At 49.3% G+C, this 14,863-nt stretch overlaps 6 protein-coding genes across 6 annotated transcripts; 3 read left to right on the forward strand and 3 right to left on the reverse strand.

Annotated features, from left to right (window-relative positions):
* Positions 1-101: 101 nt before the first annotated feature.
* On the reverse strand, positions 102-1,881 carry N7489_005912 (putative serine peptidase, family S28; the record flags this gene model as incomplete). The annotated part of the gene is made up of 3 exons (XM_056711662.1): positions 102-1,350; positions 1,401-1,615; positions 1,672-1,881. 3 exons carry the CDS (start codon positions 1,879-1,881, stop codon positions 102-104), a joined length of 1,674 nt encoding a protein of 557 aa, XP_056565377.1.
* A 1,901-nt stretch (positions 1,882-3,782) lies between these two features.
* On the forward strand, positions 3,783-4,743 carry N7489_005913 (SDR family NAD(P)-dependent oxidoreductase; the record flags this gene model as incomplete). Its single annotated transcript, XM_056711663.1, has 4 exons — positions 3,783-4,066; positions 4,121-4,350; positions 4,400-4,501; positions 4,550-4,743. The coding sequence occupies 4 exons, from the start codon at positions 3,783-3,785 to the stop codon at positions 4,741-4,743; spliced, it is 810 nt and encodes a 269-aa protein (XP_056565378.1).
* Positions 4,744-5,022: 279 nt separating this feature from the next.
* On the reverse strand, positions 5,023-6,653 carry cp8 (putative carboxypeptidase Y; the record flags this gene model as incomplete). The annotated part of the gene is made up of 4 exons (XM_056711664.1): positions 5,023-5,094; positions 5,150-5,613; positions 5,677-6,037; positions 6,090-6,653. The coding sequence occupies 4 exons, from the start codon at positions 6,651-6,653 to the stop codon at positions 5,023-5,025; spliced, it is 1,461 nt and encodes a 486-aa protein (XP_056565379.1).
* Positions 6,654-7,566: 913 nt separating this feature from the next.
* N7489_005915 (putative nucleoside-diphosphate-sugar epimerases) lies at positions 7,567-8,384 on the forward strand (the record flags this gene model as incomplete). The annotated part of the gene is made up of 2 exons (XM_056711665.1): positions 7,567-7,826; positions 7,880-8,384. The coding sequence occupies 2 exons, from the start codon at positions 7,567-7,569 to the stop codon at positions 8,382-8,384; spliced, it is 765 nt and encodes a 254-aa protein (XP_056565380.1).
* A 2,026-nt stretch (positions 8,385-10,410) lies between these two features.
* Positions 10,411-12,600, forward strand: rglA (putative rhamnogalacturonase B; the record flags this gene model as incomplete). Its single annotated transcript, XM_056711666.1, has 12 exons — positions 10,411-10,669; positions 10,718-10,819; positions 10,872-10,993; positions 11,057-11,126; positions 11,177-11,252; positions 11,300-11,351; positions 11,409-11,620; positions 11,674-11,895; positions 11,950-12,196; positions 12,258-12,398; positions 12,457-12,513; positions 12,571-12,600. 12 exons carry the CDS (start codon positions 10,411-10,413, stop codon positions 12,598-12,600), a joined length of 1,590 nt encoding a protein of 529 aa, XP_056565381.1.
* A 233-nt stretch (positions 12,601-12,833) lies between these two features.
* On the reverse strand, positions 12,834-14,553 carry N7489_005917 (uncharacterized protein; the record flags this gene model as incomplete). Its single annotated transcript, XM_056711667.1, has 2 exons — positions 12,834-14,131; positions 14,211-14,553. 2 exons carry the CDS (start codon positions 14,551-14,553, stop codon positions 12,834-12,836), a joined length of 1,641 nt encoding a protein of 546 aa, XP_056565382.1.
* Between the last annotated feature and the right edge of the window lie 310 nt (positions 14,554-14,863).

Genomic DNA, 14,863 nt, shown 5'->3' on the forward strand with positions numbered 1-14,863 from the left:
AGGATCGCAAGCTGATACGAAAGGGGAATAGTGTCAAAAGGAGAAAATCCAAAGTCAAAATGAGTCACGATATCCGTTGAACGTTGAACATTTGTCAAGGTTTAACGAGTCTTGGCTTTGAAACATCCAAGCCACTCTTTCAATGCCGTTTGAAAATATCCCCGAGAAATCGCCCCAGGTACAAAGGCCGTGTGGAAATCAAAGCAGTGCTCCGCCTTCTGCATGATGTAGCCGAAGATCGTATTTTCCTCCGTCTCCACATTGCACTTGGGGATCTCTGTCGTCAGAGTCACACCCTGTGGGCCTAACCGTGTCTTCGCGAGGGGAGACAAAGTCCGCCACGGATCAAACTGGCCGCCGCTCCAGTAAACGTTGGACGGACGAATAGACCATCCGCCGGTCTCCGCATTGGTCGCCTCGGTCTGCGGGTGTTTGGGGAACAGACCCTTCGCAACAGCCTCCGGGAAGAATCTGTTGCAATATTCCTGTGCATATTCGAGGGTCTGGTATTTTGACAGCAACGAGTGAGCTCCGAAGTTATTGGTTTGGAAGTATCCCCATTCAGTGCAGTACTGCCATGTCCAGCTGATGGTGTCTGGATTGGCGGATGGTGGTCTCAGATCGCACTCGAGCGGTTCGCTGGTTTCAAGCTTTTTGCAGTTGGTCTTCATATTCATATTGACTACCTGTGTGAAAACCGGCCATGACGCATATCGCTCCGCGACATACTTCTTCCCCCGGGTCGGAGCGAATCCTTCAGAGGGTGCCGCTGCGCTAGTCTTCGGGTCGGTCTCCATGTGTTCGCAGAATGACTCCAGGCTGCCCACACCACCTCCCATACCGTAAGACTGGAAAAAGTTGTAAATCGTCACGAGTGCGGCGGTGAAATCTCCGTTGCTGTTCTTTTCGGCGCCTTCACCGAAGAATTCCCGCTTGATGGCCGCTGCGGCCGATTCGCTCTTGGAGAGTTGCTCGTCGATATACTCCAGTGCGGCCTTGATGTCCCTGGTGCAGTTCAAGTGTCCATATGTAACCATGCCGTCATACACCTGGTCAAAATAGACACTCATGTCGATTCGTGCTTCGACGGGGGCGGACGAAGCGAAAGCAGCGTAAATAGTATCGGGATACGATTGACGGGTAAACGCCGCGCGCATGCCAGCGTACGAGCCTCCGACCATGACCCATGGTGTTCCAGCTGGAGTCAGGTCCACATCGCTGTAATCTTGGCGAGTGAATTGGGCCGCAAAGTATGGTATGTCTGCCAGAGCCTGCTTATTGTTGAGATACTGGAGATGTTCAGGCTCCATATCCAGGCTGACGTTGTAGGGAAGAGAATCCCCATAGTACCTGGTTTTGGTTAGTTGAGCCCGGGCTTTCACTGGGGAGGGGACACAAACCGGTGCTCCCAAACGATACCAATTCCACCGAACTCTTTAACCAACTGGTAAAAGAACGTGCTCGAATTGCTTAGATAGGTTTGCCCCGCAGGCTCCGCGGTTGATTCGCCCACATCAAACACGAAGATCGGTCCGCCCTCCTTGTAATGCTCTTCGGATACCCAATAGCGGTTCCGATAGTGGCCAACCGAAGAGTTGCTGTGGTCAATTGGGATCTATAAATTGTCAGCATTTATCACCATCTTCGGCATTGGGAAGCATAGACACATACCGAAACATACTCTGCCTCAATGGTCTCATCAAGCTGGGAGTTGGTAACGTCATGCACCGTGGTCTTTTGACCGAGCAGGGTATCTGGATGAATCCCCAGCTCAGCGGAAAGCTTCAGATCCCGCTTGAACTGCGATGTGACAATTCCTGCAGCTGTACCGGACAGCGCAGTCAGGGTTGCAATCCCCTTAACCACAGTTGAGAAATGCATACTGAGAGTGCCTTGGCAGTCTCTCAATCCCCCAGCCTAGGATACACGGATATAGAACAGATTTGGATTATCTCACTGCTGGGTCTCTTATGGAATATATATGCATTACAGAGATAGGTAACAACTGGGAAAATGCAAAATCGGGGTAATAAATGTACCCCGAGAACAATATGATAAGAACAATATGGTTGCGTTTGTGACAAGGCTGCAGTCATCTGGAACATCAGATGGATTGTGGATTCGGACCTGATAGGATCATGAGTGGACATCGTCAGGCACACCTAAGACATGACCGTCGCGTGCGGCCAGTGAGTGAATGACCAGGGGAAGTGACAATCTAATTTCTAGGCATTTCTGGAGTTAAATGTAACCTACCTAGCACAATTTGAGCTGTATGTCTCGAATTAATTGGGCAGTTACCACATTTACCCCCGCTTTTACAGTTATCGAGCCTTTCCTGCGGTCAATTAATTGTGCATTGCATTAGTGAAGTAGTTACTCCCTGCTAGCTCAATACTGACTATCACTTCCGGATTAGGCAGGAATGCGACAGATTCAGCGATGAAATCCTGAGATCCGCGATGTCCATAGAATTCGATTAATTGAGTTCCTGTGAGATTTACAACATAGAAACACACTTCCGCATCTGGTTTCACCTAAAAACAGGCACCACGCGATGTCCTTGTCCTATACCCGGTGGATCCCGAGACCGGGTGTGAAAGGCAAGTCGACCATTGGCCATGGAGAAAAGCAACGATCAACCGGACTCCGAACAATAGCCGGGGCTTAGTATTGTTGTGAGCTAATTGTTTAATTAGCTTGCCCATTTCTCTACTCCGTACTCAATTCATGACATTGTTTTGTCTCGGGCTCTCACAATCATGTCTGGAAACGGTAGGAGTTGTGGAATGTTGATCTGGAATGTCGACCTACGTAGAGTTAGGTGGGGAAAAAAGTCCAATTTTGCGCTCATCGTGGAAATACACATGTGGCTTGAATTGACTTGGAAGGATTTATTCCACACGTTTTTCTTCTCGGAGTTCCGGGCGCCCCGTCAACTGTCCAGATGGGCAGTTGGCTCCTCCCCCTCTTTTCCTCTTTTTCCCCTTCAAGTCATCATGTGACATGAGCGGTTGCTCTGTGGAATATACCAAACCAAACCAGAGCAATAGTTGTACAATGTTGCCATGATGAATACTGCGTGGGTTTGTGCTAGATCGGTGTGGTGACTAGAGCCACGGGTATCGTAATATATAGACAGGTCGTCTAACTTAGGCTCTAATTTAGCATAATCTAGATTTAGGTATTCCACGAAGTATTTATTCGTTCTCTGAGTCTAATACAAGCATGCCATCTATTCTATGTGAGGTTTATTCCTGTCTTGTAGACAATGGACACGGCGGTACGGAGTACAGGGCAGGCATATATGTATACATCGTATATTATACCCAACTATCAACCTTGGAACCTTCGAACCCATCACTGTTCCGAGTAATGACAATAGATAAAACCACACTCAGAACACATTTGGCCGAGAGAAAGAAAGACCCCCTTGCGTCCCAAAAGGGAAGGTAAAACGCGGCCCCTCGGCTCGCCTTCCGCCTATATCAAGTCCCATCCTATCGCTTTTCACCAGGTTTCTCAGTTATGCAAATTGGACTCGGCCCGATCTGCGAATATTTCCAAGGTTCTGTCTGCAGAGTCTGTCAATCTGCTAGAACTAGGAACGTCAACCTTGCTCTATTAAGGGTAACTGGCGTCCAGCACCTCGGCCCAGTTTCCAACTCTATGACCTGCCAGCGTATAACGCCATGGCGTCTGACACAAACAATACCCCCTCTTTTCTCATTATCATCTCTTCCTAAATGACCGCCATCTAGTGAGCAAAGAAAAATCTAACCATGTCACGATCATGTCGCTTGCAAGAGAAAGTAGCCATAGTCACTGGGTCCTCATCCGGCCTAGGACGAGCGATCGCTATCCGCTATGCCCAAGAGGGTGCAAAAGTGGTCTGCGCTGATCTGGTACCAACCGCGCGATCCCAAGAAGAGGTTGGTATCACCACACACGATCTGGTTATCAGAGACGGTGGGGAGGCGACCTTTGTGCGGACGGACGTGGGCGACGCAACGCAGATGGAGAACCTGGTCCAGGTCGCTGTGAGAGAATACGGACGAGTTGACATGTACGGAACCCCAACAAGAAGATCTCAAGCAACACATCTGATGACTTCGCTTAGTTTGGTCAACAATGCTGGCATCAGCATCGAGGCACAGACACCTGCTGTACTCCATCTGACTGACGAGGCGACCTGGGATACAACAATTCGTGTTAACGCCAAGTCTGTGTTCCTGGGCTGTAAGTATGCTCTAACTCAAATGTTAGCGCAGGAACCACATTCTTCCGGCGACCGGGGCTGGATCATCAACATCTCTTCCATTATGGGTATGATTGGTGGGCCGGAGAATCGTGAGTCTAACTCCTCGGCCCTTGGGTCTAAGCTGATACTTGAAGTCAGCATCGTACTGTGCATCAAAGGGTGCTGTGAGTAATCTCACGAGGCAGATGGCTCTGGATTACGCGCCGGATAACATTCATATCAATGCCATTTGTCCTGGCTGTAAGCCAGCTAATTTGACCGTCCAAATTCTCACTGACAAATGCTTAGACACACAAACGGCTATCTTCAAGGAGACAACTACTAACTTGACTTCGTGGGAAGACCTGAAAAGGCGCCATCCGCTGAAAGGACCTGGAATGCCGGAGGATATTGCCCGCATGGCTGTTGTGCTGGCAAGTGATGACGCCAGCTGGGTGACTGGAGTTTGTCTTCCGGTCGACGGCGGATATACTGCGCGTTAGGCAGTTGACCTTTCTTACATATAACATCCCTTATATTATCTTGAGCCACATAAACCGGTTTATTGAAGCCCTTCGTCGCCAAGGACAGAGGCCATGAGCGGCCAACTACCCTTGTTTATTTCAATTCGGGGACCATAATGTAGACCGTATGTTACAACAGCGCTTGGACGAGCATCAGGGGTGCACCCTGGCTCTCTTCGTTAAGGGATAGCGCAGCAGCTACTCCATCTTCCGAGGACTACGCTGATAAAAGCACCTCCATGGACCATAATTCCAGGATTAAGCGAAGGAATGGCCCGCAATCCATCGTGTCAAAATGTCAAACGCCACATCGCCGCGATCCTGAGGAAGCTATTATAACCATCAGCATGTACTCAGATTAACATGTCTGAATTGTGAGACTTACTAAATGACCCGCCCCGTTAACCGTCACAAATGCAAAACGCGATGCCTCTGCTTGGCCGTCCAACTGCACACACACCTCTTTCGCGGTGCCAACCGTTTCGTTACGTCCCGCGACATTTGATGTCCAAGGAAGCAGTGGCTTCGATGTAAATTCAGTCTGTCCCTTCCAGGCAAGCGAGTTAGCCCACCGCAAGTTTCCCGCCGTGTTGCAAGCTAAGTCAAGGTTTCCTTGGTAGGCCAGGAAATGCACTCCACTAGCAAGGAGGAAGATGATATGGTCGGATGAAGATGTCATCGCCTCCGGCGTTGTCGCAAAGGCGTCAACCACGGCGCTGGACTGAATTCCGTACTCCTTAGCCCCTTCCGGTGGCGAGAGTGCCTCCCGGACCGTAGGGGAGTTCAGATACTGCTCGATATAAGCAGCTTCTTTGTAGCATATCTCATCAATATAACACGGGGCTGTGACTGTTGATTTCCTTGCGTTAATTATAGTCACCCCTTGATAGTATACTGATAAGAAGGACTTACTGTCGAAGCGGTTACGGCCTCCCTTCTTGCTCTCGTCCTCGTACAAACCAATGATCCCTTTATAGCAAACGGAATACGCAGCCGTGCAGATCGCAAGATCAGGACCTTTGGCGCAAGTATCGTAGACTTCCATGCATCGCGGCATGTTAGCAGCTATAATATCGCATCGTGTCTGGTTGAACACGGGCGTGGAAATGCCGGGATTGGTCGTGCAAAGCGTCTCCCAATATCCGAAGGTGATGTCCTTGGATGACATGAAACCATTCCCTATCAGGCATGACTTGAGGTTGATCTGAGGCTCTGAAGGGTATAGTTGATTGCGAGTCACAATCTCAGCCCCGAGATAGGGGATGTATTTTCCCTGGAGGTATCAGTGGTGCGCGCAAAGTGACACGGGGCGGGGCGAGCCTTACTGCATAAGATTCACCGGAGAGATGGAAATCTGAGAAGCGTTTGTGGGGGAAAATCTCAGATACGAAAATTTGGAGAAAACGGTGCATGTCAACCGCGGCCTCTTGGGAATCGTGCGCGACCTCGTACCCCTCGTCAATATACGACCAGCCCACATCGGCTGGCTGGTCCACGAAAAGTAATGAGGAGTTTCGAGACCAACCCCAAGGGTTGTGAACGGTTCCATTCCCGTGTTCGTTTATGAGACATGGCCCGTTTTCTTGGAACAGGCCCATCATACTCGAGCTCCCGGGCCCACCATTCATCCACAACGTTAGTGGGTCAGCGACGGGATCATTCTGACTTTCGAAGTACCAAAAGAACAAATGCTTCGGGCCAATATCTAGCCATCCTGTATACTGTGCGGAGCCTGCGGCACAGATAGATTCATCTTGTTGTCGGATGCGTATTGAATGGAGTGAATTTGTACTTCGAAAGGTGGTGAAGTTCGCCAAGGGCTCTGGTCGGAGCACGGTTTGCGAGGCATGGCCCACGCTGATTAGGGCGGAAAGCCAAAATTTCCACATTTCAGTGATAAATGAGATTTTTCTATTGCGTACATGTAAGTAGGGACAATGGCAACAATTGCAAAGCTCCTTTTATAATTGCTGTCGGTCAGCGTCACATTGAAAAGTCGGAGTTCGGAGTTCGGGCCTAATATCTGCTAGCTCCAAAAGACTTAGAGCGTATCCCTTTATCGCCAGGCATTATGCGCCTATATTGATAGTGTGCTTGGACCAATCATGTGTCAGGTCTGGAAGGTTCCAGACCAACCTAGGTAGAAATCTCCAGGGCTCTTCAGGGATGTGATTGTCAGTGGATAACATTCGCCTCGGAAAAAGCAGAGTGAAGGTTCCCCCTGTGATTTTACTCACAGCCACCACTGAGCATGCTACTCCATAAAGTGATTCAGAAACCATGTCGCTTGTTTCGGACTCACTGCTCTTCGAGCTGCCACGGTTGATAGATCGGGTTGTGGCATTGGGGAGGGGGGATGACTCTAGGGGAAGGCAGGATGAGACAGTCAAAGAGGAAGGCACGGGGAAGGAAGCAAGATCTTAGGAAGGGTACGAGTACCGGCCTTGGTATTTCACTTCCCAAAGCGACAATCTTGAACTTTTACGGAGCGCTCCTGAGGTGACAATTGTGTCAATAATAGTGAGCGTCTATCTCCGTCCCTTCATCCAAATGGGGTTAAGGTATTGTGGGGTCATTGTAAAGTCCAGCCAATTAGCACTCGTGAAACACCAGCTGGACTCTATATACTAACCGGATATGGTTAGCGCGCTGTCAGCATCAGCCGCATGCTCATGGACATAAACATTGGGTTCTCACGGACTTAGGCATTCGGAACGGACTAAATAAATTGGAGATATATATAATAATCGAGGTTTACTCGCTCTTGCTTCAAGTTCGACCATCAATACCAACGATTTCCAAATGCATCTTATTCTCACGGGGGCAACCGGGCTAGTCGGGTCTTCAGTGCTCGACGCCATGCTCAGAAACACCGCAGTCTCCAAGATCTCGATCCTAAGCAGAAGCCCCGTGCGAATGACAGAAGATGCAAAAGACCCACGTGTGCGCGTCATTACCCACACAGACTTTGAATCATACAAGCCAGAACTGCTCGATCAATTGAAAGATGCAGATGGATGTGTTTGGGCCCTAGGAACAAGCCAGACTAACGTCACCGAAGAGTACAAGATACCTCTCCCTTTGTTACATGGATATCAAAACTAACGATTAACAGGCAGTATGTTAAGATAACCAAGGATTACACCCTGGCAGCTGCCAATGCGTTTTCCACAATCAAGCCATCAAACCATCCTTTCCGATTCATCCATGTATCTGGTGAAGGGGCCACCCAGACTCCTGGACGATTCTCACCAATTTTTGCGAGAGTAAAGGGCAACACCGAGAAGCTTCTTGGAACACTATCAGAGTCAAAGCCGACCTTCCGGGCCGATAGTGTGAGGCCTGCATTTGTTGATCCTGCGACGCACGATGCCATCAAACCGTATATTCCGTCAAGTGGAGCGACTGGCATAGTCCCAAAACTTGGATTGGCTTTGCTTGCCCCGGGGATACGCTGCTTTGTGAAGTCGATGCATTCTCCAACGGAGGACCTAGGGTCGTTCTTGACAGAAATGGCGATGGGACGCTACGAAGCAAAATTGGAGGGCCCAGGGGCATTCAGACTAGGAGGAGGTTACGTCATTGGGAACTCTGGCATGCGGAGAATTTTGGAGCTGTGAGCATGCAACGGACAGTTATGTTAGGAACGGCTGGATATGGATGATATTTCATAATGTATTCTTAGAAAGACCTCAAACGACTACAAGGAATAGTATCAAAAAGAAGTTGACCAAGCCGCATAAGTAGCTGACTATTTTTAGTACAGTATATGAATTCGAAACAAGCGTATATTAGTCCTGAACCTTCGAATGAATATTCGCCAACTACGGTGAAACCAGTGAGGTCTGCCAATCAAAAGGAAACAAAAGCTTAGCCCTTTATTAATATGACGCTACCCGGAAGGGAAATAATTGATAGACATGTTGATACCGCATCTATCAGCTGAGTCTATTGAGCCCCATTTTCGGCAGGAAGACGTCAGGAAGCGTAACAGCATGTCAAGGATTCGCGCTGGATTTGCCCTTAGCAACGTGATATTGTTCTTTGTTAACACAACATAGAACAGATTGCGATTTCATTTCATCCAATCAACCCCATGTTATCGCAGAGATCAGGATACACAGAACGCTGATCTCGACCTATAAAGGTTACCCAATAGATAATTATCCTCGTCTGAATAGGAAATCTCACAAAGAAAGGTCCTAATGCTTATTTATAAAATATTGCCACTTTTGTGCCCATTAGAAATACAAATAAAGAGACGAACGGCTCCTATCTTTGAACATTTCACCGCATTCTACATTTCTACGCACGATGAAGTACTTCCAACTTGGCAGCATCCTCGCTCTATGCAGCATTGTTATGGCAACCCCAATTCCAGATGCCTCGCCTGATATTCTCGGGTGTGGACTCGAAGGACGGCCAATGAAACCACTTGCGCTAAGCCCCGAGTGTGCCTGGTAAGGCTGGTTGCCTTGCTCTGTACCAGAGCGGACATCCTCGGAGAAAGGCATGTAAGTTCCGGGCCAAGTTCTTTCCTGGCGGTTTCATATTAGAATATCAGCTTACTCTTCCGTTAACTAGCGTGCTTCCGAGCATGTTTGACCAACCTGTGTGGTCCAGCCTTGCTTTCTCTTCGGGATGAATATGCTTCTTTTGGAAATGCTAGGCTGTGATCTATTGTTATTTGGGGCTTCTGCTATTTTGACTACTTTGTAACAGTTTATTTTGTGTCATCCAATATCTCGGTGAGCTCACACTCCTTTGTTGATTATGTGTATGATCGCTGGGATTCATTTCAATATTTCCAAGGTTGGTCTTCCTCGAGCAGTCGATACCTCCATGTAGTAAATATTTGTGGCCCTTTCATAATACCATGGTTTACTTCCCGATCTCCCGAATTTCCTCCATTTGTAGGATGCAAGGGAAATGTCTACGATGGTATGGACCGAGTAAATTTCGGGGCATGTCTACTTTGGGCTGGCTTCTGTGCATTCAAGATGTTCAATACATATCCAGTCAGCCCCTCTTTTCTTTTCTTTCTCTTTTCCATTTGAAAGCTTTGATGAATGCACTAAACAGGTCCCAGATAATATTCAATTTCCCGTAGTCTCGGCCTTTCGGGAGAAGGTCGTCCGCACTTCGGAAACTGGAATGATTCTTTTCCATCGGATTAAAGTGACCGGGAAATTTACCTACTTAGGTGAAGAATTCATCCAAGCACCAAGATGTCTCAAAGATCTGATTCTTCCATTAGTGCGCCCCCTGGCATTGAAACAGCCATCACCCCACACGGAGTTACAGGGGGTCTTGGCAAGGCTAACTATGGACGGGGAATCTCCAGAAGCTGGCTTGTGCTTATTTTTGGACCTTTCCGTCGAGTCTGCAGACTGTCCGTTCCTGGAACGGAAATCATCCAGCTGCCAAGGAGCCAGAAACGCCACGCATTGGTGGAACTACGAGTAAAGTCACGGACTATGGTGGAATGAAGCTCCAGCTACCTATCCAATCTCCACCCCCCCCCAACATGCAGCATGCAGCGTTTCACATTGAGAAACAAAAGTTCGCGGCCTATAATATGCTGCTTGTCTGCCCTTCATCGTCTATTCTGGACACCAGCAAGTTTCCCTATAGCGCACGTTGGACATGATGTTTTTCAAGTCCGTGGCCATTGCTTCGCTGGCCCTTTTGGCTAAGCAGGCATCTGCGGCCTTCGGAATCACGACTAGCTCTGATTCCTACGTAATCGATGCTGGCTCCTCAAATCCTCTCAAGTTCACTGTCAGCCGGTCAAGCTGTGACATTACTTCGATCAATTACTATGCAGCTGAGCTTCAATACCAGTCGACTGGGTCTCATATCGGATCGAGTCTTGGTAGCGCAACGGTGTCTGCGACTCAGAGTGGTGAGTGAGGAACAGGATGCTTATTGGAAAATTACCTGATCAATATAGGCGACTATATCAAGGTGACCTGCGAAACGTCCACCTTGACACATTACTATGTTGTCCGCAAAGGAGATTCCACCATCCACATGGCGACATACACAACTGAAGGTTAGCTTTCTCCGTGTCCAAGTGTGACGTCTGTACTCATTATCTTTCTCAGAGCCCAGTATTGGAGAACTTCGATACATCGCGCGCCTAAACGCAGACCTGCTTCCCAATGAAGAGCCATTCGGCGACGTCTCCACTATTGCCGGTGGTACTGTTATTGAGGGCGAGGATGTGGTAAGTTTCCCCTGGAGCCTTTTTTTCTTATTGGTACAAATAACTATAGCTAACACATATAAGTTCTTGGTGGATGGAGAAACTCGAAGCAAGTTCTACTCTAGTCAACGGTTTATTGATGACAACATCCACTGTAAGAACACCTCTACCCTGTTTAATTGCGACTGATCATAACACAGACAGGTGTCTCTGGAAGCGCACACCGCGTGTGCATGATCCTGAATCAATACGAGACGTCTTCTGGCGGTCCTTTCCAACGGTAAGCTTCTCGGTCAGCATGACTTGATCCAAGCTAATATGCGACAGGGATATCAACACCAACAATGTTGGCTCTTACACTGGTCTCTACTGGTACATGGTATGTAACATACTGAGGCTCCACTAATATCGAATAACGGCTGCTTACTCTGTACAGAACTCCGGACACGTTAAGACCGAAGACTTCCGCCAGGGCCTGCACGGTCCGTACTCGATGACCTTCAGCCGGAGCGGTACCCCCAGTTCCAAACTTGACACATCGTTCTTTGCCGACCTCGACATCAAAGGATACGTCCCCACATCTGCAAGAGGCTATGTTAAGGGCACTGCGTCCGGGGCTGACTCGGCTTTCAAATGGGTGGTTCACTGGTAAGTCCAATGAACATTACAACAGGATAAGAAAATATCTAAAGCAAAGACAGGCACAACGATGCCGCACAGTACTGGACCTATGCTTCGTCTTCCGGGGATTTCACCTCCCCCGCCATGAAGCCCGGTACTTACACCATGGTATACTATCAGGGTGAATATCCCGTTGCTACCTCGGAGGTGACCGTCACCGCCGGAAAGACCACATCGAAGAGCATCTCCGGCTCCGTGAAGACCGGAGCAACGATCTTCAGGATTGGAGACTGGGATGGGACGTAAGTGGATTGATTTCAGGTCCACACAATCGTTCTAATATTGACTGCTCATAGACCAAACGGCTTCCTCAACGCGGCAAACCAGCTCCGCATGCATCCCTCCGACAGCCGCATGTCTTCCTGGTCCCCAGCCACCTACACAGTAGGCACCTCTAAGGTCTCGTCTTTCCCCATGGCTCTCTTCAAATCGGTGAATTCGCCTGTGACAATTAAATTCACGGCAAGCTCGGATCAGACGGGAGCTGCGACACTGAGAATTGGCACAACACTTGCCTTTGCCTCTGGCCGGCCCCAGGTTAAGGTATGTTCAAGCCACATGCGGCATCTTCCGGCTATTGGCATCCAGCTAACGCTTTACATAGGTCAACAGCTACTCTGGTCCCACTCCAGCTGCCCCGACTAACCTCAACTCCCGCGGTGTGACCCGCGGCGCGTACAGAGGTCTGGGCGAGGTTTACGATGTTTCAATTCCGGCTGGGACTATCGTCGCTGGTTCTAACACTGTAAGGACATTTTGAACATAGTCAGATGATACGACCTCGGGAGGCTAATGCGGCTTAGATAACCATCAGTGTTGCTTCTGGTAGCTCTGGAGACAAATTCCTGAGCCCGAACTTTGTGAGTATTTTTTCTGATCATCTCGTCATTTCGATGGAAGCTTACCCGTCTCAATAGATCTTCGATTGCGTGGAGCTCTTCCAGTAAATATTCGAGACGATGAGTCTTTGGGAAGCAGAGTAGAAAATATGTTTTCGAAGTAGCAAGAATGCAAATGACAGTCTCTTACCCAATATCACTTAGCTTTCTAATACTGGCGAATGCCTTTAGAAGGTGAGTATTAACACCGAGTATCAAAGAAAATGTAGTGAATATAGAATTACACTCTAAGGCTGAAATGACATGCGTAGAAGTGAAATCTAAATGCATGTATACAACAGTCATCTCTCAAACCCTTGAATGGACCAACCTCCCCCAACCCAGAGAGCCTTCACATTCCGATCATCGCCACTCCAAACCCACTTCTGAATCTTTTCCTCCCAGCTCTCTGTCCCGAACAGATCGACATTCCCCACAGGACCAGTCTTCACCAGGTCCGCATTACCATCGCCAGGAACAAAATCCAGCGGACTCTTCTTCCCCAGCTTGACCCCACCAAGCCGGATCAACTGCACATCCCACAACATCCCGTTGTCAAACCCACCAAGGTCATTCGCCATATCAACAACCGCCGCGCCACCGCGCGTAGCGAGGTAAAGACTCTCGGGAACAGACAGTTTCTCCCGTCCATCAGATCCCTTCCCATCCACGCTCTGAGAATGATCCCTCTGCCACGCAGCAGACTGACCCAACAACCGCGAAGCAAGACAGGCCTGTCGCGCCGCCTCAAGAATACTAGGACTATATCCCCCACTAACATCCGTCCCCAGCCCAACCGTAATCCCCTCGTCAAGCAGCGTCCTAACGGGACAAATCCCCGACCCCAGCGCCGAGTTTGACGCCGGACAGTGCGAGATCTTCGCTTCGCGCGCACGGATGAGAGCCCGCTCATCTGCAGAGAGATGCACGGCATGCGCGAGGATGGTGCGCGGCGTCAGGAGCTTGTACTTATCATAGACGGCGGCGTAGCTGTCGGCTTCAGGGAAGAGCTCTTTCACGAGCGCGAGCTCATTGACGTTCTCCGAGATGTGCGTCTGGACATGCAGTGGGGGTGAGTAGCTTGCGGCCAGTTCGCCGAGGTTCTGTAGTGCTAGCCTTGTGCAGGAAGGCGCGAAGCGCGGTGTGACGATCGGTTTCACGAGCTTGCCTTCCGGGTCAAGGGTGTGGATGTACTCGATTGTTTGGCGGGTTGCGACAATGGAGTCTTCGGCGCTGAAGTCGTGGTAGTAGTCCACGCAGAATTTAGGGTTGTCCATGCATGCGCGGCCGATGAAGGCACGTTGGCCGCGGGTGTGACAGAGTGATGATAGGGCGTTTGTGGCTGGGACGTGGTTTGTTGCGTAGTAGGAGGCGCAGGTTGTGCCGTGGGATAAAGTACGGGAAATTACTTGGTCGTAGATTTGCTGGGCTAGGAGGGGTGCGTCTTTGGGGTCGGTTTGGGTTTGATGTCCTGTTTTTGGGTCTGGTGGTGACCCGAAACGTGACTCTACTGGAAATGTGTAGGTCTCTAGCCAGTCCAGAAGCGTCGATGAGCCAAAGAGGCCCACGTTAGGATATTGCGGCGCATGGATGTGAGTGTCTGGGTAGAGATATAGTTAGTATCAAGACTTGGGCTTTGGGCCATGGTTGGGGGTTAGGAGGCTGAATTTAACGCATACCAATAAACCCCGGGAAGAAGAACTCGTTTTGTTCCTCACTGGCGATCACAATTCTCACTCTGGTCTTCGAATCATGACTATCGACTTGGCCCTGGGCCCCGATGTCGTCAATATCAACCCACCCATTCCGAGTCATCAGTTCGGCAAACCCATGGTCATTATTGGCTTGCCAGTCCCAGCCTTTAATACGACCATCAGCAGCAGAGACCCACAATGCGCCTTGGTTGCAAGACAACTCAGGCTTGGAGCCCGAGTCTGAAAGAATTGTTTGAATGAAAGTGCCACGGTAGACAGTAAAAGTATAGTCCGTTTGCGCTTCCATGTCGCCAGTAATAGAGCCCATATTGCCGGTGAGAGACTTGAAAAGTCCAACTAGCATGGATACGCTCAAGTTGAGGATAGATGTGCAGTGGTGTGCACCACTCTAAAGAAACTCGATCACAAGTATCGATATATATACTATGGAGAACACGCAGATCAGTCTCCACAGTGGAAACAAGGAAATGGAACGATCAAAAGATCAACCCGAGACCAACAACCACAGAAAGAGGATCAGAGGCACGTTCATATATGCCTTCTCGTTGCTTCTTCTCGCTACCAGTTGCCAAGCGAGGGGCATAAGATAGGGAATATCGCCCGGAAAAGAGTGGGTC

This window comes from Penicillium chrysogenum (assembly GCF_028827035.1).
Source record: "Penicillium chrysogenum strain IBT 35668 chromosome Unknown utg000004l_segment0_segment0, whole genome shotgun sequence".
NCBI lineage: Eukaryota > Fungi > Ascomycota > Eurotiomycetes > Eurotiales > Aspergillaceae > Penicillium > Penicillium chrysogenum.